The sequence below is a fragment of the Vombatus ursinus genome, unplaced genomic scaffold (genome assembly GCF_900497805.2).
Source record: "Vombatus ursinus unplaced genomic scaffold, bare-nosed wombat genome assembly UNPS02014852.1, whole genome shotgun sequence".
Classification (NCBI taxonomy): Eukaryota; Metazoa; Chordata; class Mammalia; order Diprotodontia; family Vombatidae; genus Vombatus; species Vombatus ursinus.
Window position 1 is genome coordinate 3,604,461 of NW_020954630.1, and position 26,053 is coordinate 3,630,513.

The 26,053-nt window shown below is 36.6% G+C and overlaps 1 protein-coding gene across 3 annotated transcripts in view; it reads left to right on the forward strand.

Moving 5' to 3' along the window:
- ACTR3B (actin related protein 3B) overlaps positions 1–26,053 on the forward strand; it is a 97,087-nt gene that overhangs the window by 56,305 nt on the left and 14,729 nt on the right. The window contains exons 8-11 of one of the 3 annotated variants that reach the window (XR_003567213.1): positions 4,719–4,892; positions 9,605–9,697; positions 12,066–12,147; positions 14,780–14,843. Coding sequence is in view for 2 of the 3 variants with exons in the window: in XM_027841042.1 (XP_027696843.1) it covers positions 4,719–4,892; positions 9,605–9,697; positions 12,066–12,104 (306 nt within the window). In the remaining variant the exon portion in view is untranslated. The remainder of the gene's footprint in view (positions 1–4,718; positions 4,893–9,604; positions 9,698–12,065; positions 12,148–14,779; positions 14,844–26,053) is intronic. The other 2 variants (XM_027841042.1, XM_027841041.1) reach the window with 2 other exon arrangements.

The following is a 26,053-nucleotide window of genomic DNA, read 5'->3' on the forward strand; positions in this document are numbered from 1 at the left end:
GGATATGGGAAATGAGTAAATTAAGGAACTGAGAGGTTAGGTGTTTCAGGGAATATTAATATCTATATTGAAATCTCTTAGTATGAGAGCAGGAGTTAAGGAAGAGAGAAAGACTATGAACCAGGCACTGAACTCATTGAGAAAAAAAAAAAGGGGGGTGGTGAGAATATCCTGGGGGTCAGTAGGCAACAGCTACTAGAATTTTGATTGGGTGATGGTTGTGGATTCAGTGAACCTCAAATGAGAGATTACTGAGTGATGGTGGCAGAAGGAGAGCCTGGAAGTGGCAATGGGGAGCAAGGAATATTGTAACTCCACCTCAACCAGTGAGTTGGGGAGGAATGAGAGAAAGTACTGGAGCAGCAAGTACTGTTAAGGGTCACCAAAGAAGCGGGGGTGTTATTAGGATGAAGCCAGGTCCCAGTGTGAGCCAGAAGATATAACGAGTAGGAAAGATAAAGATTTAAGATAAAACCAAGTTTATTACCCATGGAGCTTGTACATTTCGGAGAGCACAGTGAAAAAGGATGGATAGCTTTTGAGTAGGACACTGGAGGGGGAGGAGGGGCTGGTTTGTGAGGAATTGTAATAACAGAGCAGGCAATGAGGGATGAATTTGAATAGTGACAGCTGGGGATTCAAAATCACTAGGGTGGGGAGGATATGACCAGGTGGAAGTTTGGTAATCGTTGAGTAATAAGTTCATGTAGGTTATCAGTATTCCTAGAGGTTTGGTCTCTGGTTGGAGTCCTCTGGCATTAAGCAGCTCTGGTGAAAGGGACAAATAAGAGGGAGTTGATGGAAGGACATTTTCCCCCATACTCTAAAGGCAAGAGACTGCTTTCTTGAGTGATCTTGGGCTGGGAAATCTGAAAAGTGTTGGCTACTAGGCAGAAAATGTAGTGATAGCCATATTTCAGTGCTGGCCCAGAAGTCTACAATGAGTTTGGGCTGTCAGGAGTGGCATTAGCTCACTGTGCCCCTCAGATCAGTAACTGGTTGTGTCGGTACTGTCCATTATTATTCTTCCTCTCTTTTCTTATTTCTTTGTTACTTAAAAAAAACAAACAAACAAAAAAACCAAAAAACCCAAAACTAAAACCAAACCTCAGCAGAGCCCTTCTGAAAAACTTTTGCATAATGCTTCCCAGAGCTGTAAGATATGGTAGGTGATATGGTGGTTGATACAATCTTTGCATTGCAGCATATCTGTTATAATTTTATTGCTTTGCTTTACTTTTATTTGTTTTGTTTGTTTTTCCTCGGTTGGAGAAAGGTGAGAGGAAGAGAATATAAATGCCTAAATAAAAAAAAATCAAAGAAAAAAATTAAAAGTCACTTAATCTCTCTGAGGCCTTCATTTCCTCATCTATACAATGAATCACTTGAACTAGATGACCTCTAATATCCCTTCCAGCTCTAAATTTTATAATCTGTGATCTTTCAGTACCAAAAGACATAATTCATCTAGAACAGGATATCTGAGTTTATCAAAGGCCACTCGATGTTCTCTTATTGTCACCATTTTTCTGTTGAGAATCTTCACCCTCTTCCTCTTCCATTAAGGATACCCCCTGCTCTGAGCTCATTTGGATACGAATTGTTTCAAATTGGCATGGACCCTTACAGGGTGGGGCACTTATCCTTCCTTTCTCACTAAGAGGCTCCTCTGCTCTTGACCCTCATCTAAGAATTTGGTTTAACTTTAGGGGAATGAAAATTGTTCTTGGTCCCTATAAGGCACTTGAAATTTTTCTTGGGGTTCCAGGCATGCTAATTGGTCCCTTCCATTTCCTTTTCCTGCTCATTTTACAGATGAGGAAATTGAGGCAAACAGGGTTTAAAAAATGACTTACTCATCTTACACTTTACTCCTTCCCCATATTCTTCCCTCTCACTCAAACCCTGAGGTCTAGTGACACTGGCCTCCTTAATATTCTCTGAACTAGACACTCCATCTCTTGACTCTGCTTTTTCACTGGCTATCCCACATGCCTGGATTCCCCCCTCTCCGCCCCCCCTTCCCCTTCAAGTCCCAGCTAAAATCCCACATTCAGGAAACCTTTTCTGATTCCACTTAAGAGAACTCCCTTCTGTTGATTATCTCCAAATATATATCTTATTTGTACATAGTTGTTTTGGTGTTGTCTCTCTCATTAAACTGTGAACTCCTTGAGGGCAGAGACTGTCTTTTGCCTTTATATCCTCAGCTTTTACCACAGTGCTTGCCATAGAGAAAGTACTTAATAAATTATTGTTAACTGAGTTTTTAACTCCGGTTAAGTGGCAAGCATTGTGCTTGGGTCTTGGAGATACAAATAGGACAGTGAGATCATCCTTATCCTCAGTGGTTTATTCAACATGTTCTTCTCAGTCACAAAATCAGTTGCATTCAGCAGGTTTAACTGAACAGAAAATTCACCATATTTTCTCTTGAAGATTAATTACATAAAGCTTAATTTGAATTTTATTTTCACAGTTTTAAAATGTGGGTCAAATACTAATTTCCCTTAATTTTTAACTTGGAAGAGTAGGGTAAAAAAAAGCTATGGAAAGTATTCTAGCTTAAAGGAAACAGTCTGCAGTTATGCTTTCTTGTGTTTTGTTTTGAACCTCCCACATCTACCCTCATATTATGTTTTGCAAACTCATTTTGCCATGGGAACATTTGCAGATTTGAACAAATTGACAGAGCTTATAAATGTTGGAGTTTGGGAGGGGGAGATGGAGGGACATCTGGGTATATAGAATACTCTTAGGATGTGTGTCGGGAGTGATGTCACATATGTTTTGTTTTGTTTTTTAGTTAAAGTTTTGTTTGTGCCTTCTGAGTCTTCCCTTGTAAGAAAAGAAAGGAAGAAAACCTTTAAAAGTAACACCTTGATTATGACTGATAGTGTATGCAACATTGGAATCAGGGAAATTTTGAAGCAAAATAAAGGAAATTAAACCAATTTTCACCCCCCCACATAATAAGTGTTTAAAAACATGATTTCATATTTAATATTTTAATTAATTAATTTTGAATTATCAACAATCACTTCCATAAGTTTTTGAGTTTAAAATTTTCTCCCCCTCCCTCCCCAAGATGGAGCACAATCTGATATAGGCTATACATATATATTCCTATTAAACATATTTTCACGTTAGTAATGTCGTAGGTAAGAATTAGAACCAATAGGAGGAACCACCAGAAAGAAGAAATAAAACACAGCAGAAGAAAAAAAATAGCAAATAGTATGCTTTGATCTGCATTCAAACTCCACAGTTCTTTCTTTGGATGTGGATAGCATTTTCCATCCACATTTAATATTTTAGAGAGAAAATACTGCTATCACCCACATTTATTCATGTAACCGTCCTAGTCACATCAAACTAAAAATCAGAATCACACAATTTTGAGTTGTAAAAGATTTCACTGGTCATCTAGTTTAACTCATACTAAAAAAGAATCCCCACTACAACATACCTCACAAATGCATGTGTTTGTAGGCAGTTGATAAACTTTTGTGAAGTTTTTAGTACCATTTTAGTATAGTACCATTTTTGTCCTGGCCTTTTGGTGGTTAGGATGTCATGAGAAACTAGGATCCAGTTCAGTACAATCAGCAAGCATTTAATAAACATCAACCTTGAGCTAGACACTGGAGATATAAAGGTAAACATGAAAATAGTCCCTGCCCTCAGGATGCTTATATTTTACTAGTTGGTAATTTGGAAACTCTAAAAAGTTTTGAATTTAGTAGGCTAAGATTCCTCAAAATATTCTTTTTCTCATGCTCTGTTACATACTCAAGAAGCCATGGTAAACACTATAAGTACTTCTCTACAGAGTTTACAAGTGACAGTAGACTAATTCTAAATCTGAAGATGATCAACTTCTTATGTAAGCCTGTTCCTAGGAAATGCTGTATGTGGCCAATTCTTTTTGATGAGAATGTAGAGCTTTAACCTGTCACCGAATTCTGTTACTGAAGCAACTTGCTGTCTAATTGCAAAGATACTGATTGACAAGTAACTGGAAAACATACTCAAGAAGACAGCATGTCTTTCAGAAGACTAAGAGAGTTTGGAAGGCAGTTCATAGTCCACATCAAGCTGAGGGTGGTGATGTCCAGATATACCCTTGCTCTAGAGATGTTACACTTCTCGTACTTTGATCAGTGCCCTCTGTGAACTACAGTGGGCAGACAAGACCACCAACAAAGAAGCGCTGGATTCCCGCCAGTCTGCATCACGGAAGAAATGCTTGCTGCCACATGAAAAATCGATGACAGTAGGATATGCAAACATTTGATGTGTGGGAAGCTAAAGTGAAACAACAATAGGGTGGATGGCTGAAAACAGTACTTTGAAATGAAGTATCAGATTATGTGGCAGAATTCTGAGATGGGCAGAGGCATTAAGCTAAAATTGAGATGATAACTAAGTTACAGATAGCCATAGGATCAAGTCACAGATTAAAGGATATTTTGTAGTATCAAAACGTTTGCTAGTTGAATATCAGACTGTTAGTTATTCCTATACTCTGGGTAAATTACTGTAAGGAATATCTTTAAATACAATATATGGTAATAAATATAGCCTTTTTTTTTTAAGAGTCATAGACAGGTTACATGTTAGAGGTGTGGCTGCTGCATAATGCTACTGTATTTTTTGATTGAGGGAATACACTTTAGTTAGTCCTTAATGTCTGGTGATCTTCATATTTTGTGCAGGAGAAGTACTGTTATATCTGCCCTGACATAGTTAAAGAATTTGCTAAGTATGATGTAGACTCACGTAAATGGATCAAACAATACACAGGCATCAATGCAATCAACCAGAAGAAATTCATTATAGATGTTGGTTATGAAAGGTTCCTTGGACCTGAAATTTTCTTCCATCCAGAGGTAAGAATTGTGTGTGTGTGTGTGTGTGTGTAAGCTGTAGATTGTGTTTTTTGGAGCAATAGCACCACCTACTGTGAAAAGACAAGTTTTCAACAAAGCTGTCAAATGGAGAAAGTTGGGTATCTGGTGATGGCTTGTTATACCCACATGTAAAAAAATCTCTAAGAACTCACACACATCCACTGTAGTAGAGGGAACACCAGGCTAGGAACCAGGAAATCTGCATTCTAGTTCTGACCAACTCTTAATTGTATTTTCTTAGGCAAGTCACTTTACCATTCTGAGCCTTTGTCTCTTCATCTGCAAAATAAGGACAATAGTGCTTACCTTATAGAATTGCTCGGAAGAAAGTGCTGAATAAACCTTAAAAGGCCCTAGAAATGTTATTTTTTTAGAGAATATGTTACACATGTGTCATAGTTTACAATTTACAGAATGCTTTCACATAGATTATTTTGTGTGATCCCCAACAGCCTTGTGAGATAGGCAAGGTAGGTATCACTAACAAAGTAATTTTCCTGAAGCGAAGTTCATGTCATCACCCTCCTCCTCAAATGCCAGTGGCTCCCTATTACTTCCAGGATCAAATATAAATTCTTCTGTTTGGCATTTAGAGCCAGGTTATGAAAACCTGGTCTCATCCTACCTTTTGTAGTTTATTATATATTATTCTTTCTATGTATTTTGCAATCCATCTAAACTAGTTTTCTTGCTGTTACACATGTATGACATTACATTTCCTGTTTCTATGCCTTGGCATGGGTTGTCTTCAATGCCTGGAATGCTTTCCCTCCTCACATCTGCCCCTTGGAATCACTGGTTTCTTTTAAGATTCAACTAAAACATCACGTTCTGCTTGCGGTCTTTCCTGGACTTCCCAGTAAGTCAGTCTGCTAATGAGTAATTATTAAGTACTTACCGTATACCAGGTACTATACTAGTTTTTGTATCTAGTATGCTAGATACAAAGAAAGGCAAAAACAATTCCTGCCCTCAAATATTCTAATGGGGGAAACTACATGAAAATAACTAGATATATGGAGGACAGATACCGAGTGGATAGAAGACACTCTGAGAAGGCAAGATACCAGAAGCTGGGCTGACTTCTGCAGAAAGCAGGGTTTGAGTTGAATCTTGAGGGACCCCAGGGAAGCTAGAAAGTGAAGGTGATGGGTAGAGAATTTCGGGCATAGAGGACATCCAAGTACAATGGAGATGGGAGATGTAGTGATATGTTCAAGGAACTGCAATTAGGCCAGCATTACTGAAGAATAGAGTGCCTAATCATCTACTTTGAACATTTATCAATGACTTTTATAAATTTGACTCAGTTCCTTACATATTTTAGAAATGAGACTTTTGTCACAGAAATTTGCTACAAAGATTTTTCTCATTTACTTGTTTTTCTTCTAGTTTTAACTGGAAGGAGAGTTGGCATTGGTTTTGTTTGTTTAAAACTTTAATGTTTTATAGAATCAAAATTGTCTGTTTTACCTTTTGTGATCCTCTCTATTCCTTGTTTGGTCCTGAACTCTTCCCCTATTCTGATATCTGACTGGTAAGTTCTTCCTGGATTCCCTAATTGTTTAATCAATGGGAATATAAATCCAAAAAGCAGAGACAGCCTCTCCTCTCAAGCAGCTTTACATTCTGATAGGGGAGACTACACACATAAGAGAATTGTAATCAGGGAGGGGCACTTTGGTTCTGAGAAATACAAGAATGGTGAGTAGGACTACTGGAGATTAGATTTACACACACCCTATCTAAGAACAAAGGCAAGGTTAATTTGATTTTGGTTCATGCTTCTGTAAGAGGGTAGTGTATAGGGAGAGGCAGAGGAAGGAGAAGGAAAAGAGATGCAGTACTAAGGTGGGTAGGCATGGTTGTGGAGGAGATAACCAGTGAGTAGGATGTGAAGTGAACCGTGGATGAGGTTTGCTTCAAATAGTGATCCAGGAGGGTCAGTTGCAAGTCAGCACAGCAGGCATCAGAGCAGAAATTCTTCCAGGGCAAAATAGAAAGAACATTCCAGCCATGAGGAAACAGCTTATGTAAAGGCATGAAAGCAGGAGATGGAATGTTGTATAGAGAGAATAGCAGTTCTGGACAGTTTAGCTAGAATATAGAATTCTCATTAGAGAATACTATGTGGAAAAAAATAGTCTGGAGTCAGATTGTGAAGGGCCTTAAATGACAAGAGTTTTTATTTAATCCAGAAGTAGTGGGGAACCACTAAAGCTTCTTGAATAGGATAATGGTATGATCAGATCTGTGGTGTAATGTAAAAAACATGGAATTACAGGGGGACCTGGGTTTGAATTCCAGCTCTGTCACTGACTACCTGTGTGACCTTGGACAAATCGCTTTACCTCTCTGAGCTTCAGTTTCCTCATCTGTAAAATGAAGGGGTTAGACTAGATGGCCTTTAAGCTAGTCTTTTCCTGTTCTATCATCCTATGACTATCATTTTGGCAGCTGTGTGGAAAATGGATTAGTTCAGGGAGAGATTGGAAGCTGGTGCCAATTAGGCGACTATTACAATAGTTTAGGAAAAAACTGGGATGGTTGTAGTGTGAGTAGAGAGATTTGAAAGACGGTGAGGTGGTGGGATTGGCAAGACTTGGTAGTGGATATGATGATAGAGTCATGAGGTTTAGTGAAGAGTTGAAGATTACTCTTAGGTTGGAGCCTGGGTGACTAGAAAAATGGTAATGTTGGCAGAAATAGGAAAGTTTGGAGGAGGATTGTGTTTAGGGGGAAAGATGACAAATTTGGTTTTGAATATGTTGAGTTTGAGATACTTATAAGGCATCTAGTTGAACATGTTCAGAAGGCAGTTGGATATTCAGGAACGCAAACAAGGAAAAAGATAAAGGTTGGATGTATAGGTTTGGGAGTCGTCTACTTAAAGATCATAATTGAAATCATGAAAGCTGATAAAATCACCGACAGAGAGTAAAGAAGGAAGAGAACAGGAACTGGGATAGAACTCTGGAGTACAGTCTGTTTTGTTTTTGTCTTTGTGTCCCTAGGATCCATTATCTAAACCTAACAACACAGTGCCTCAAATATAATAGGCATTTAATAAAGCTTGTTGATTGATTTTTTAAATTAATTTTTATTTTCAGTTCCAAAGTCTCTCCCACCCTCCATCTCTTCTCCCAGTCATTGAGAAGGCAGGAAATACAACACTCATCACACATATGGAGTCATGCAAAACATTTCTGCATTAGCTATGTTTGGGAAAAGGTGGGGTGTTGGAGGACAAGAAAAAAAAGAGAAAAAATGTTTCATTTTGCACTCTGAATCTATCAGTTTCCTATCTGGAGCTATATAGCATTTTTTATCGTGAGTCCTTTGGAATTGTGGTGGATTATTGTATTGAAAAGAGTTACTAAGTTTACATAGTAGATTATCCTTACAATAATGCTGTTATTGCATAGATTGTTCTTTTAGTTCTGCTCATTTCATTTTGCATCAGTTCATATAAATCTTCCCTGATTTTTCAGGGAAAAATCACTTTCATCATTTCTTATAGCATAATAGTATAATAACATAATAGTGTTTTTTATAGCTTAATAGTATTCAGTCACATTCATATACCATAACTTGTTCAGCTGCTCCCCAATTGATGGGTGTCTTCTCAGTTTCCAATTCCTTGCCACCCCTGAAAATGAGCTGTTATAAATATTTTTGTAGGTATGAGTTCTTTTCCTTTGTTTTTGATCTCTTTCGGTTATAGATATAGTAGTGGTATTACTGGATCAAAAGGTATGCACAGTTTTATAGCTTTTTGTATGTAGTTCCAAATTGCTTTTCAGAATGGTTGGACCAGTTCACAGCTCCATCAGTAACAGTGCATTAGCATACCTATATTTTCACATCGCCTCCAGTTTTGTCATTTTCCTTCCCTGTCATCTTAGCCAATTTTATAGTCATGAGGAGGTACCTCAGAGTTGTTTTAATTTACATTTCTCCTAATTATATGTGTTTTAGGTAATTTTTTCCATAATACTATTGATGGCTTTGATTTCTTCCTCTGAAAACTTCCTATTCATGTTCGTTGACCATTTATCAATTGGGAAATGGCTCAAGCTTGTTGATTCATTGATTTCCATTTTACAGATGAGGAAGCAGGGGCTGGGAGAGGTTGTGACTTATTCAGGGATAGAAAGCTAGGACATTTCTAAGATATTATTTTGAACTCAAATCTTCTTGACTTCATTTCCAGCACTCTATTCTTTGCTACACATTGCCTCTCTTGATAATACTAATGCTTTTCTATTTAAAAATGCTTCACTCTAAAAAGAAAAAAAGTTCCTTAGCCTCTTAACCTAGTTTTGCACTAGTCTTTCATTGGATACAGTTTTAGTAATTGTTTCATAGTATTAATATTCCACAAATGTTATAACAAATGTTAGCTATTCAAGTTAGTTACATGTTTTAATTTCTCTTGTTAGGGTGACTCATTACTTATTCATTATTCATTGTTGGTCTGTCTCACTTATTTCTTTACTAAAATCACAAATTTTTTCTTTGAGGAAGGCAGCTTTTTATTTATACTGTTCACATATAATTAGGCTTATTTTGATCTTTCATCCATTACAGCTTCCTAATATAAATTATTGTGCAGTACTTTCCTTGAGAATTTTTTTGTTCTTTTCTCTTTTCTGAAACAATGTGTAATCTTTCTTATATTCCTTTTTTAGTTTGCTAATCCAGATTTCATGGAGTCCATTTCAGATGTAGTTGATGAAGTTATTCAGAATTGTCCCATTGATGTTCGTCGTCCACTGTATAAGGTAAAACCTACTTGGGTAAGGTGTTTTGGTTTCAGTAGAAACTTTAAAGGCACAAATTATTAGAATGTTTACAAACATAAATGCTGCATATCATTAGGACTGTTAAACTTGTATAATATCTAGTTACAATAATTAGCTTGTTTTAAGCCCAGTTGGTGATTTAATTGCCCCTGAGGTCCACACATTTCCTTGCTCTTCAGTTTAGGGAGTTTATTTTAGGTAGAAAGTTCTAAGTTCAGCCACAATTGCTCTGAACTCTAGGTAGGAAAATTCCAAATGGTTAGGCAGAGGTTGGGCTCTCCACCTAACTTTATATCTATTTCTAGTTAAGCCTTGGCTTTTTTGAGGCTGACTTTACTGGAAATGTTTGAGAAACAAAATAGCAGATTCTATTACAGTGTCTGTGAATAAATAGGCACTGGTAGGGGAAGTTGAGTAAAAAGCCAACTTTTTCAGAGGATTTCTCTTACCCTAGATCTTCTGCTCTGACTCACCTTTAGAATGATGACTCTCCTTAACAGATCTATTATCTGCCATAGCTTAGTCCTACCTTTGCTCTTTAGAGATATGCTGGAATGTCATGCCTACTCTGTCCTCTTGAATTCAGACCCATAGAATCTCCATATCTGGTTCTCCTGAGATAGCTTCTTTATTTTATATAAAGTTCTCAGGATATCACCAAATCTCTTATACGTGGGGTTTGATTGATTCAAGTTGCTGTACAGGCCCTGTTCATAGTCTATCTTGTTTGACTGATTTAGTCAAGAAGTGTTTTTACCTGACAAAGGTAATCACTTACTTTTTAAGTGTATTGATTATCAGTGGAGTCACACCCTTGTAATTAAAGAGTACTTTAAGCATTTTACAAATATCTCACATGAATTCTTTTGAGGTAAGTGCTATTATCCTCATTTTATAGATGAGAAAAATAGGCTAGTAGAGATTAAGGGACTTGCCTCAGGGTGCCCAATTATTTTAATACATAATTGTAGTGGATATAGTAGATACTGACCCTTCCCATGAGGAATTTGTAGTAATCAGAACAACAGAACAATCACCTAACACAGTTCTAACCTATCACATATCTTGGAAATATAAATATATATAAAATTCATTTCCACTATATAGCTAGAAATACTCCTTAGGAAGAATTTGAATTCAGGTGTTTCTGATTCAAAGTCCAGTTCTCTATCCACTTCACCACCTAGCTGTCTGTTACATTAAATGTAGTCAAAATGAGAAGGACTTTAGTATTTGGAAACAATCTGCTACAGTAAGTAAGGAACATTTATTTCTATCGTTGTTTTGTCTGAAAAGCTGCATTTTAAATTGGATTATGCCTATACACATGTAACTAAAAGGTAAAAGTAATACTTATGTTTTCTATAATATCCATGTATATACTAAATATCATTGACTTTTTGAACTTGTGTATTTATTTTTATGGTTTTATAAGCTTTTGCTTATATTAGAACTAGACAATAATTATTAGTTCCTGTGTTCCTAATTTGAATTTCTGAGTAAGTCATGTCCTTGCACTGTTTTTATTTCCTAAATTTCTTTCAGTGTAGTAATTCTTTTAAAAATTATAATAAGAAAATTAAGTCAGTGTAATAGTCAAGTAAAATGAGTAAGTCCTGACAGTCAAAGGTTGAGAGTAGGAAGAAAGTGTATTAGTGGATAAGTAGTTCTTAGCCATGTTTCATGTTTAATGTTTACTGGGGTTGTTCTCATAGCTGCCTAATTTAAAGAGAGGTAATAAAGGTAACACATAATATGAGTTGTTCACTCTATACTAAAATTACATGTCAGATCCTATAATTCTTTTGTTCAGCACTTAATTTTAACTATGCTTTCCAAGTAGGTGACTAAGGCAGTAGATAGAATTTGTGTCATGAGGTTGAAGCATATAGCATTTTTAATTTTTTTCAATAGTACTCCAAAAGAAATTAAGTTGCCTATCAATGGTTAAATATTGGTCATAAAGGTATGCCTTCCCCCCTTAGAACTTTCACTTTATTCACTAGAAAATGCCTTGTGTTACTCATAATATGGTGCCTTTAGTCCATAATGTGACAGTATAGATTTGGAGCTGGAAAGGACTTTACCTAGATTATCTAGTTCAGCCCCCTTATTTTATAGTTGAGGAAACTGAAGCCAGAGAGGTGAAGTAATTTGTTCAGAGTCATACAGCTAGCAGAGTCACAATTTTAATTGATGTTATTGAATATCTGATTATCTTAATACATAGTACCCTTCCCTTGAGGACTTTGCAGTAATGAAAGTGATAGAACAGTCATCTAACACAGTTCTAACCTATAACATATCATAGGAATAAACATACATAAAATTCATTTACATTGTACAGAAAGAAATACTTAAGAACTGTTCTTGGGTGTTGGAATAACTGGAGCTGAGTGGACAAAGTCTGAGGAAACTTCATGAAAAAGGTAAACTTTAAGCTGGGCTTTGAAAGTAGGGTTGTAATTTGGCAGAAAGGATTAGAAGAGATTTTGAGCCAGAGGCATACATGTGATGGTAGACCAGTTGCCTTGTGTAGAGCAGATTGATCTTGGTATAATAGGAAATAACAGGTAGCTAATGAAGAGTCATTTAGTAGAGAGTCTTGAAACATATGACTGAGTTTAGATTTGATACAACAGTAATAACTCATAATTGAAATATATTGTAGTATGAGATTGTTTCAGCTTTTGCATTTGTATCTCTAGTGCTTGACAACATAGTAGGTACTTAATAAATACTTGTTGATTGATTTGATGCTTCTTAAGACAGATAAAAAAATTAATGCAAAGAGACAGTAAAAGCTTTTAAAAAATTTGGTCTTTTGAGTAAATATGGGCTGTTAGTAAAAAACTCCTTTTACTTATTAATGGAATACCAAGGGAATGCTCCTTTCAAACTCAGTTTTGCCGATTGAAAGGGGGAAAGACAAAAACAATTTTGTGACTTGCATGTGAAGAACACTTAAGAAAGCAGTCCCCAAAGACAATACACTCATCCAAGGCAAAGACTGACTCAGTACTTTGTTTGCCAGCTCCTCGTTTGTTCATGACCAACAGGAAAACTTTGGAGTTAAAAACTGGGGAACCCTGAATTCCAGAAATGTTTTGTTTTGTGAATAATGGGCAAATGAGTATTTCCTGGTTAGGGTTTAGCCAGTCATATCCAAACCCAAATGAGAATTTGGTAATATTTTGATTAAGTACCATAAGCTAGGGTGAATTCTTTTACTGAGGGGACCCCACCATGAACCAAGGAAGGTGGGTCAAAGGAGACTTTAGAGCCTAGTAAAAGAAAGGCTGTAACTCTCTGCACTGCCACCTGATGCCTGGGAAGTAGAGACCCCTGAGAGTCTCGCCAAGACAGTAGAACCAGAAGAACTGTTAAAAATCCAAGGCTGTGCCTTTTGTAGAAGAGTGCAGCATTAGCCTGGTAGCAGAGAGGCTCACTCCAGCAGTAGAGTAGCATGGCCCTGCAGCACCAGAGCAGTCTGGCTCCACTGCAGAGCAGCCACTACAGCAAAGCTACTGGTCCAGTGCAGACCCATACCTGTCAGGGAGCTTGGTGAGTGAGCATTGTCCTTAAGAACATTGAGACTGGCAGTCCCAAGGTCCTGAGGAGCCTAAGCTACATGTGTTTCTTGTACCCTATTGCCATGGTGCTTGCTTTGTATTAACTTTCCCTCATAGACAGTGTATTCTTTGGTGGATGAGTACACCCTGGGCTTATAGGTGGAGTGTTGTATAATTATTGTTCTTGCTTTGCCTTTTGAAAAAATGCTTTTCTTAAGAGTTCGTGAGTCATCTGGGAGATTTGTTAGTGGTAAACACAATGGTGGGGATTCAGGAGCTATGCCATTTACAAGGGTTATCCCTAGATCCCTGAGGGTAGTTGTAGCACCCACCTCTCTAGGAAGTCCTAGCTTTCTGGTATGAATGCAAGTTGGGGAAATGAGGAAGCACCGAGAGATGTAAAGAGTAAAGGGGGCAGGGTACCCTCTATACTTAGATTACCATAGATAAGTTGCAGAAATCTACTTAGAGCAGAGATTGAAATTGCTCTCTCAACTGTTTCATTATAGTGGTCGTGATGGTCCTGTCTTGTCTATAGACTGTAGAAACTACTGGGGATCTCCTACTCACTAAATCCAGGGGTCTTGTTGTAGGCCTAATCCTTCTTGAACTTTCTTTTGCATTTAGCATTATTGATTTCCCCCCTTCTTCAAAGTTTCTCCCTTGGACTTTTGTGATGATGTACTTCCCTGGATCTCCTCTTATTTTTCTGACTGCTTCTTCATCACCTCTGCTTGTATTTCTTTTTTTTTCCTCCTATTATTCTGTTCTCAAACTTCTCTCTCCACACAGTTCTTTGGTCACCTGACCCACTCCCACTGCTTCAACCATCACCAACATTTTTCTGTAGTCTTGATGTTTTTTCTGAGCTTCCGACTCTGTGTTATGTCCTTCCAACTGAAATGCCTCAACTCTTCAGAATCAACATATTAAACTCATGATCTTCTAAATCCTGTTATTCCTCTGTGTCCTTGTGTCTCTCAGTGACATCATTGTCCTGTCTGCCACTCAAGCTTGAAACCTTTATGTCATTTTTGACTCCTCCCCGACTCTCATGTCTAATGAATTGCTAAATCCTATTTGCTATACCTCTGCAGTATTTCTCACATTTGTTTCCTTCTTTTTAGTAAAGTTCACTTTAATTGTACTTTAAGCTGTGCAAATACCTTATTGTTCCAATGATACTAACCTTCTTAATGTTCTGTTTCCCAACTCTATGCATTTTATTGGCTCAAATTCTGACAGAAACATTGCAATTTATGGTGACCGTGGAATCTGGAAAGCTGTGAATCCTTGATCTTATAAGTAATTGTAGAGTAGTTATAATTATACTGAATGGAAGGTAGATGGCACTATGTATCTGCCAAACTAAGATGATTTGAGTGCTATAGAATGAAAGTAAGATTGGAATCGTTAATATTTAACTGATATTTAATATTGTAGTGATTTTTGGAATTCTTTTTATCTTTAAGCATTTGTATCTTATTAGGTATTAATTTGTCATGCTGATCATACTGATGAAATGCTTTTAAAAACTAAACTCAATAATAGTGGTAAGTATAGTTTGCATTTTATTATATCTCCTGAACATAATATCTCCTGTGTAGTGCTTTTCTTAGAAGTGATCCTTATGGTGCAAAAATTATCTCACTTTGTCTTTCAATTTTCCATTCAAAGTAGCTATTATTGGAATATCTATTTCCATTTTTACAGATAGAGAAACTGACATGGGGTATATTCACACATAGTAAATCACACTTCTAAGTCTTAAGCATGACCTGGTAGCATTGATGTAATAGAAAAAAATACAGGTTTCATAGGAGATCTGAATTTGAATTCTATCTCTGATACTTATTAGCTTGAAGAGATCGTATAACCTCTCTGAGCTTGAGTTTTCACATCTTTAAAAAATGGATAAATAATATGTCTGGTACCCATCCCACAGGGTTTTCATGAGAATCGAAAGAGATAATATGTGTAAGGCACTTTGTAAACCTTAAAGTACTCTATTTAGAACAATAATAACATTGTTATTGTTCTAAATCTCAGGCTCTTAAATTACCTTAATATTCCCTTTAAGGACTTAGTATATCACATGGAATATCCATTTCAACAAATATATGTTATGTGTCTTCTATGTATAAAACATTAGAGTATTTTAATTATTCATTCATTATTGGATTATTGGCTTGTGTGAGATTACTTTTTAGTAAATCAAATTAATCTTGTGTAAATTATAATTTATCCTCTCTAATGCTTTCTACTAATGCAGAGAAGTTAATATTAGGCAAATTTAAACTTTCACCCTGTTTAGTGGCCTTTATTAACAAAAGTACTTAAAAAATCTTGACAGAACACTCTTTCACCTGTCATGTCCTAAGATTTCAGCAGTAGACCAGCTAATTGATAACAGTGACATTTTATAGCTTTTAAGGATACATAGAGAGTAAATTGAAAAGCCAGGATTTAAGTTGAAGTCTTTTAACTTCAAATCTAATGTTTTCTCCTCTACAATAACTCATATGTGCTTTAAAGTTTGCATATTTCTTTACATAAGTTAACTCATTTTATCCTCATAACAACCCTGTGAGGTAGGTACTAATTTTTTTTTTTAATAGATGAGCAAATCGAGATGAGAGAAGTAGACAAGCATTTATTAAGTATCTATTATGGTCCAGGTACTGTGCTAAGCACTTTACAGATATCTCATTTTATGCTCATAACAACCCTTGGAGGTAGGTGCTAGTATGATCCCCATTTTACAGATGAGGAAACTGAGGCCAAGTGACTTACCCAGGATTATAGAGCTCATAAGTATCTTTCACTGGGATTTGAACTCAGGTCTTCCAGGCCCTGCACTCTGTCCATGATGCCACCTAGCTTAACCTCTCAGAGAGGTTAAGTGACTTGTCCAGGGTCACACAGCTAGGAAGAATGAGTTAGGTTTTGGACTTACTTGTGCCTGAACTAGCATTCTAGCCATGTAACACAAGGTTTGGATACCTGTGGCTTTTCTACCTTCTACTGTTTGCAAACTCTTGAACCAAACTGAAATGTTCAAGTAATTTTTTTCACCTATCATTTTAAATCTTGTTCTTAAAACAGTGATGTGAACAACAATGGTGGAACACACTTGTAATTTCTGCTTCTGAGGAGGCTAAATCTGGTGGGTAGTTTGAGCTTGGGAATTCTGAACTGTAGTGTGCTAAGTGTGTGCACTAAATCTGGCACCAATAATGTGAAGGGGCCACTAGGCTGTGTGAGTAGGGGTGAATTGACCCAGGTTGGAAATGGGGAAAGTTAAAGCTTCTTTTGCTGATCAGGAGTGGAATCAGGCCCATTAATTGCCTGGGCAAGATAAGGAGACCCCTTCTATAAAAGGTTTGTCATTGCTTACTTCATCAATTAGCATCTTCCTCTTAATTCAGTCACCTATTAGTCTGCTTCAGCTTCCGTTTTCTTTTGTTTTCCACTTTTTTTTTGCCTTAGTTTCTTCAGTCCAGCTAAGAGAGTGTCTATTTCCTTCATTAGGTCCTGTGTTTACTTAATGCTGATTTATGTATTTTCATGAACAAAGTTTAAGTTGTTTTATACTTCTCAACCCATTTTAACCATCTTCTAAGAATATTTTCCTAGTTCCTACCCTTTAGAGCTTGAGGGGACCTTGGAGATCATCTGTTCATATAGGTAGTAAGTGGAAGAACTAGAGTTTGAAACCAGCTTTTTTTGACTCCAAATCAGATTGTCTACAAGCATTACCAAGCTACTTCTGGTTAATTATAAAGGCTATGCAGAAATATTTGTGGATTTAGTCAAAATCAAGAAGCCAGTTTCTTGTCTTTCTCTATTGTTTTATTCCTGGCTATGAGTTTTCCCTTTGGATTTCTTTTTGGTGGGGAGAAGGCAACATAAGGGATCAATGACAGCTGTACTTTGCCATCTTCCTGTGTTAGACTATAATCCTTAGAATTTAGGAATTATACTCTTTAAATGAAATGTATTTTGGTACTATTATAGTACCATACATATACTTTTAAAGTTGGTAAAAGAACCTTGTTCTCTTGAGTTCTAGTTAGGCATATTCAATAATTGATTAAATTTTTTTCTCTCCTACTTTTTCCTGTTTAGAAGCCTATTTGTGATCCATGTATGTCAGATAACTGAGAAGAGATTGAAGGGGATTGTATTTCTGGCATTCCATATTTTTCAGTTCATTAAATCAGTTAATCAACAAACATTTATTAAGTCACTCAGTCAGTAAAACATTTATTTAGTGTCTCTTACTTGACTGGAACTGTGCTAAGCACTGAAGATAAAAAGAAAGGTAGAAGACAGTCCCTGCTCTCAAGGAGCCCTCAGTTTAATGGGGGAGACTACCTGCACATAACTATGTACAAACAAGTTATATGTAAGATAAATTGGAAATAATCAAAAAAGGGAAGGCATTAAGAGGAGGACTAGGAAAGACTTTGTGTAAGGTAGAATTTTAGCTGGGACTTGAAAGAAGCCAGGGAAGCTAGGAGGCAGGTACTGTGATACCCTGGGATACAAAGAAAGGCAAAAACAATTTCTGTCCTCAAGGAGCTTACATACTAATGGGGGAGATAACATGTAAGTAAGTAGGAATACATAAAATAGTTAGAGTAGATAGAAGTCTGAGAGGGGAATGCATCAGTGGCTGGGGATATTGGGGAGGCCTCTTGCAATTTCAGTGAGTAGTGAGGGAGTCCAGAAGCAGAGATGAGGATGGAGAGCATTCCAAGAACAATGGACAGGCAAGACAAAGGCAGGAGAAAGGAGAAATGGAGTTTTGTGTTTGAGGAACAGCAAGTAGACTGGTTTCATTGGATTATAGAGTCTGTGGAGGGGAGCAGAGTATGAGAATTCTGAAGAGGTAAGAAGAGACTACCTTGTGTGTCTGCTGTGTGAAGGTGATGTGCCACATGATGTCATTATCACCCTTTTATTTTTGAAGTGTAGTTAACTTTAATAAGCATTTCTTGAGCTCCTGCTATATGTAGAACTCTATGCTAGAAGCTGTGGTATGTAACATAAGACATGCCCCCATGAAGCTTCCCATTCATTAGAAGGAGAGAGCCATGATTCCCTTATTAAGCATAGATACTAAAGCAGTCAAAAACAGAAAGCAAGACCCAGGACAAAACCATGATATTTTCTGTGAGAGCAAAGAACTGTAAACAAAGTGAGTATCCATCATTTGAGGGAACGATGAAAAACCTTAGTGTAGTATTGGACAGTAAGAAGTGATATATATGAGGAATTCAGGGAAATGTGAGGATTTGTATGAACTACTGAAGAATGAAATAATCAGAACCAATAAAACAATATATGCACAATAACTACAACAGTGCAAGTGAAAAGATCATTAAGAGGAAATTGAAAAAAATCACTTAAGGTTGTAGAAAATAGTGAGTCAGCAAACATTTAAGTGCTTTCTACATTCCAAGAACTGTGCAAAGTGCTAGGGATACAAAAAAAAGGCAGAGTCCCTTTCAAGGAGGTCACAGTGTAATGAAAGAGGCAACATGCACCAACATATACAAACAGTGTATGTATAGTATAAACGGGAAATAATCAAAAGAGGTAAGACACTAGAATTAAGAAGGATCATTAAAGGCTTCCTGTAGAAGGTGGGATTTTAGCTGAGACTTGCGGGAATCCAGGAGGCAAAGATGTCTAGGAGCAGCTAGGTGACACAGTAGATAGAGCTGGAATTAGGGAGACCTGAGTTCAAATATGGCCTTACACACTTAGTAGCTTTACGACCTTGTGCAAGTCACTTAACCTCTGTTTGCCTCAGTTTCCTCTTGAGGAAAACTGTAATATGTTAAGAATAATAGCATCTACCTTCCGGGGTTGTTGTGAGTCTCAAATGAGATAATATTTGTAAAGTGCTTAGCATAGTACCTGGCACACAGTAGGAGCTATATAAATGCTTTATTATTATTATTGTATAGGGAGGGAGAGCATTCTCCCTGCATGATGAGGTGCTTAGGGGACAGCCAGTGAAAAGGCATGGAGTGGGAAGATGGGATATCTTGTTTGAGGAGCATCAAGGAGGTCAGTGTCACTGGATCACAGAGTATGTAGAAGTGAATAAGGTACAAGAAAATTGGAAAGGTGGGAAGAGGAGGCAGGTAGTGAATGATTTTGAATGCCAGAGAAAGGGGTGATATGGTCAGATCTGTACTTTAAGAAGATCTCTTTGATAGTTGGATGGAAGATAGACTGGACTAGAGATTCTAGTAGGGAGACGAACCAACCGGTAATTGTAGTAGTCCAGACATGAGGTGAAGAGAGCCTATACCAGGGTGGTGGCACTGTCCTCAGAGAAGAGAAATGGGAGTATTTGAGAGATGTCATAAAAGTAAGATTGTCAGACCTCGGCAACAGATTGGATATTGAGGTTGAGAGAATGATGAGTTGAAGATGACACCTTGATTATGAGACTGGGTGACTGGGAGAATGGTGGTACCCTCAGCAGCACTAGGAAGAGAGGAGAGTTTTGAGACAAAGAATAAAGAGTTTGGTTTTATACAGGTGGAGATGAAGATATCTGTGTGTTATCCACTTTGATATATCCTCTAGGCAGTTGAAGATGGGATACTGGAGGTCAGTGGAGAGATTAGGGCTGGTTAAATAGGTCTGAGAATCATCAGCATAGAGGAGATAATTGAATCTAAGGAAGCTGATAAGAGAGAGAAGAAAAGAGAGCCCAAATAAGGAAATATACCTCCCTACTTATAGCTGGAAGGTAAGAGAACCAATAGAATATTTTATATCTTGTCAGATGTAGTTTCTATGTTAGATGTTTTTGCTTAATGGTTTTTCTTTGTCACAAGGAGGGATTCAGTTTGTAGGAAAAGGTTAAGATAAGGACAGGACTTGTGATTTCATTGATGGAGAGAACGCCTGGATTTAGAAATTCTCTTTACCAGTGCAGGTCAGCAGTTGCCTAGAGCAGCACTTCTTAAGCTGTGGGTTGCAACCCCATTGCATAACTGCTTGTGGGGGTTGTGAAAAATTTGGCAACAGTAAAAGGTTTCTGAACATGCAATGACCAAAAATTAATTCAAAATCAAATGTGTAATGAATCCAAGGTGTTTCTGGCTGTGCTTACCTGTGTTGCATCATGCACCTTCACTGCAGCCTTGGTTCTGAACACACAGTGTATGCATTTTGCATTGCACATGCCATCACTCCATTCAGTACTAACAAATGCTGCCAGAAATACCTCCGCTCAGATTTTTGACACTGTTGTATGTTATGAATTGCAATGTTTTTACTGTATGTACAAAATCGTTAAATAAATTTTGGCTTGAGATTAGGATAGAATTTCCAATAATTTCTGAAGTGGCCTTAAACATACTTCTGCCATTTTGTACTACATGTTTATGGGAAACAGTAGCCTCAGCATTGACGATTATAAAATCAAAATATCAATCAACTTTGAAAAACGTTGAAGATGCCCTGCGTCCTGCAGTATCAAATACTCCGCCAAGATTTAATTCTTTATATAAAAATAAACAGCCATGTCCATCTCATTAGTATGCACATTTACTTTAATCTTTAATAAATGGTAAAATTATATGTATACCAAAGAATTATTTTAAAATAAATTTCTTTATGATTTATTATCAGTAAATGTTGATTTATATACATTTTTATATACCTGTGTACCTGGGGTTGCGTAAAAATTTCTCAGGCAAAAAGGGGTTGTTGAGTGGAAAAAGTTTAAGAAGCTCTGGCCTAGAGCACTGATTAGTTAAGTGTTCTGCCTCTGTTCACATAGGTAGTATTTGTTTAAGGCAAAACTTGAGCCCAGATCTTCCTGACTCTGAGACCAGCTTACTATCCATTATGCTCTATGGCTTCTTTCTTTCTGAAGTGGTGGGTTGGGAAGTAACTGTGATGTAAAGACAAAAGACATCCATAAAACCCATTTTTTAAAAAAAGTGCTTTCACATGTATTATCTCATTTTATAAAATAATCCTGTGAGGTATGGAAAAAGTTTGCTCTTATTTTGACAGATGAAGAAAGTAAGACTCAGAGAGGTTGTGACTTGTCCAAGAAACAGATTCCAGGTCTTTTTATGTAGTGTATTTTTAAAGAGCATATTAGTTTTACTGAAACAATAGCATAAATTTTAAAAAATATTTTCTTATACTTTTTTGAAATTTGTTGTTGGCATTATTTTAAATACTCATAATGTTTGTTTTAATTTTTGCCTTCAGTCTGTATTACTTCATGTAATTCTTTCTCTGTTTCTTTATATTCTAAATATTTTAAATTTGTTATAATAAGATATACTATTTGGTTGATATATCAGCATTTATTTAGCCATTCCTCAATCATTAGACATTTGGATTGCATTCATTGTTTTGTCAGTACAAAATTAAGCTGCCATGTATGTTTTTGTACAGATAAGTCTTTTTTTCCCCTTTTTCTAACATCTTTAGAGCTTATAGTCTTAGTAGTGGGATCATTAAGTAAAAAGATCCCAATTCTTGTTGTATTTCATATTCCCAAAAAAGATTGCTTCTAGGATTTGGTTCATGTTAACAGATGCTTGGGTAATTTGGGTACTGGAAATGGCACTTGACCTGATGAAAAGTTCATTTTGAATCATATGATGGAACCCTTGTCTATTAAAGATACTTCTTTATCCTTGATAGATTTAGATCCATTTAAGAAGTATTTACATGTATCCCTTCCACATGGTGGGAGTAAAGGGTGAGACACCCCCACAGACTGGAAAGTCCATGTAAAATTTTTTGGCCCTCCTTTTGTACCAGAGAAGAAGTCTGAATTTTTTCTTTTTCTTTTATGAGGTGTTTATAGTACTTTATTGTAAAATTTGGGTTAAGTATTTGGTTATAGGCTCTGTGTCATCCATATTCATTTCCATGCAAAACTTCTCAAAAATTCTCATTTAATTTCTTATGCCAATTTGCTGCATATCAAAATCATGATGGGGAAAGCTGCGATATAGGAGAGATAACTATATTTAGTTTCATATTTCAACTAACTTTTACTTCTTTTCTATAGTGCTCTTCCTCTGTACTCTGGGCTAATAAGTGGAGGCTTCTAAATCTGAATCTGCAAGGAGTGTAGTAATATTACTACTAATAGTGTAGAAGCCATAATAAACTCCTTACTCTGTTCCTTTTCTGGTTTCTCACATGTTCAAAAACAAGAGAGTGGTGTAGTTTTGTAGGTATCTTCAGACAGGTGCTTTCTATGACAGAGAGAATGAATGAAAGAAAGAACATTTATTAAGCATTTACAATGGGCAAAGAACTGTGGATATGAATAGAAATATGGTGAAGGTCCTGACTGTCAGGGAGCTCACACTGTAATGGGAGGCACGCTATAGAAGAGGTCTCAGATACAAGTTAAATGGAAAGATCCCTTGCCCCATAAAGGGCAGAAGCAAAGCAGATGGTAATGCGTCTTCTTTGAAATTGTTTCCACTGATGAAATCCTGTCTATTTCTGATGTTGAATTATTTCACAGTGCTTTGTTGTAAAGGTTTTCTTTTTTTGGTGTGTGTGTTTGTGTGTGTGTGTGTGTGTGTGTGTGTGTGCGTGCGTGCGTGTGTGTGTGCGTGTGTGCGTCTTCAGTAGCTGTAGTTGCTTTAGGACGTGTGGACAGACGTAGCTACCACGTCACATCTCCGTAGGGTTTGCCACTCTGTTTGTGGGGAATGGACTGGAAGCAGGGCTGGTGGTCTGGGGAACACTGCTATTCCCTGGGCTTTTGGGTTTAGTCTGTTTCCATTATGTAACATTTTTGTGGATCTTTGAGAAACATCACATGCTTGTAATTTCTCTGGCTGGCCTGCTTAAGTAATTATAAAATTGAGCTAATAAGATTATAGACTTATAATTGCTTCATATGGGAGCTATAAAGTTTTGCTGTGTTCTATAACTACTGGTTAGTTTCTTTGCTTGGACCAGTTCTCTTACATATATGTACTTTTGGTCACAGTGGGGACTGGAAACAGGTTTCAGATTGAATAAATCAATGTAAAATGTAAGCTTTGTTGATGGTGTCATTGGTATTATCACTTTTATGAAAAATAGTCAATATTTTTCGTCAAAGTATTGAACAATATAATCATACCTTATTGAAATATCCATTGCCAGATGGACCTGAGCAATTTTTGTAGCAACACATCCCAAAGTTGATTTTAATAGCCTTTTTATTTCGTCCCTGCACTTCTCAAAGATGTCAAAGATGTCAAATTGTGTAGAAATTTCCTATTATGCCAATCTGAGGGTGGTTATTAGAACTTCATTCATGGTTACAAGATCAAAATTGGCAATAAAATATCCATACATGAAATAGTAATGTTCATATTCGTTATCTGTGATCACTTCAGTAATAATACTACTTTAATCCTTTATAATTTTAAAGCACTTTCATATGTATTATTTTAAAATTTCATATTGGAGTTTAAATAAATTCATGTTTTTGAGTAGTATATTATTTCAGGTTAAGTGTTTGCTTACTTTTTGATAATCTGGTTTAAGTGAAGAATTATTTTTTATTTTCAGGGTTTGTATTTGCTTTTAACTTGATGTGGCAAATGAAACTGTATTTAATGTCTCTTTTTAATGAATTGGATGAATCTCTGATTATGTAACTTGCTGACTTGTAAAATAAATGCTTTCTGGCTAAATGTTTTACTGGTTAAATAGTTATTTGAATGTTACTAGATTTCAAATCAGAATCTTCAGTAGATTTGTTAGAGGGATTAACATTGGGTATTGAGAAAATATTTTTTAATAGGACTACTGATGGACTTCAGTACTATGATTTGAAAAATTTACTGATTGTACCAATTTTACATGATGGAAAATCACTTTACTTACTGTTGAAATCAAATTACTTTAAAAAACAAAGTACATTGGAATTTTTCCCCCATTTTTTAATGATAGATGTTTTGACTGTTTTCAAACAGAAATAAAGGAGCTTTGTCTTCTTCATGCTTGAAAATAATCAGTTAAGTAGATACTTATTGCAGAAAGGGATACAAAAGAAATAGAACAGATCGGTCCCATTCTTCAGGATCATTTCATTGTGAATGAAATCAATATTGGTGGGGTTCAATTTATAGGAGGTTCTACTATATTGTTTTAATCCTGCTTCAGTGGTCTTAGGAAATATATTTGTTTCTTTTTTAGAACTGGGACTGTGGATGATTTGGGTGGGGGGCATAAGTTGGTTAGGGTAGGAATCCTTTTCCCAATTAGTAAAATGATCTAAATCTGTGATTTAGAAGGAAAAGGAAGTTTAAAAGTCATCTAGTTCAACCTCATTTTACAGATGAAGAAATCGAAGCCCAGAGAATCTAAGGTGATTTGCCAGAGATCATCTATGTAGTAAGTGACAGAGCTAGTAGTATTTGAATGCAGATCTTCTGACTCCAAATCTAGCACTCTTTAGATTTGATTCAGTTTTCAGTGACTTTTTTCCTCTGTTTTTGTTATTGATTTACAGTTCAAGGTGCTAATACAAACTATAGATTTGGTAGGTTTTGAGAGCTGGAAAAGGCCAGTGTAGCTGGGAAGACTTCATGGCAAAGTTGGTTTAGAGCCAAGCCTTAAAAAGAAGTGTTCTGCTGAATTGCTTGTTTTTTTCTTTCCCTTAAAAAGACAATCAATACAGAGTGATCAAAGGCAGGGATGCAGGAAGGAGCATTCCGTATGATTAGTAATGACAACAAGTGGGGTAGAGTAGAAGAGTTATGGCAGTCATGAGATAAGAGTTTGTATAGATAAGATGGACGGCTCTGAATATGAGGCTAGAGAATTTGTCCCCTGACTAATGAGCAATTGAAAGCTTATATATAATCTTGGAATAGTATCATGTTAAGAGTTTGTCCAGTTATGCAGATCTGTTAATACTTGACATAATTAGAACACAAATTTCACCAAATGCTATAATTGATAATCTTGTCTTCAGTCTTTATATTACTGTCAGAACAGTTGGACTATTGGCTTATCCCATTGAATTTCCAGTCTCATTTAGCCATTTGTGGTCCTGTGGGATCTAGTCTACACATTTAATGGTCCACATATTGTCTGTGTGACTTACTGATGGATCTCTTCATGAAGTAAGCTATCCTTACTATATCTTCTACTCCTGCCTTTCTTCATAGCTCTTCACCATGATTTGTGTGGTAAGATTTCTGCACATAGTTCTTTCCAGTATGGTTTGGGAATATCACAAGCTTCTGTTCTTTTCTGTGGACCACAGTTTTGATTTGTAGATTAGCCTGGCAGCACTGTGGAGTTTAACATGTCTGCCCTATATTTCATTGGTACTTCATCATTTGTCTAGCTGTCAGTGCCGGTGTTTTGTAAGATCAATAATCTTATGTCAAGTAACAACAGATTCCAATGAATGAAATTTCACCATTGCATATGGCTAAAACTAATGCAGGTCATTTTGCATCTCTTGGTCCATTCTGGAGAGTCAGTATGGAACAGTGGAAAGAGAGCTGGAGGTGGAATCAGAGAACCTGGGTCTATTTCTGAGTTCACCGCTTATGACCTATATGTCCTTGGGTGAACTATTTCCCTTTGCAGGACTTCACTTTCTTCATCTGTAAAATGAAGAGGTTGGATTAGGTGACTTTCAAAGTCGTCTTTCCTCTCCCTCCAGCTCCAAATCCTATTGAAGTTGGTGACCAAGTTACACATTCTAATATCTCCTTGATCTCCAAGCTGCCTG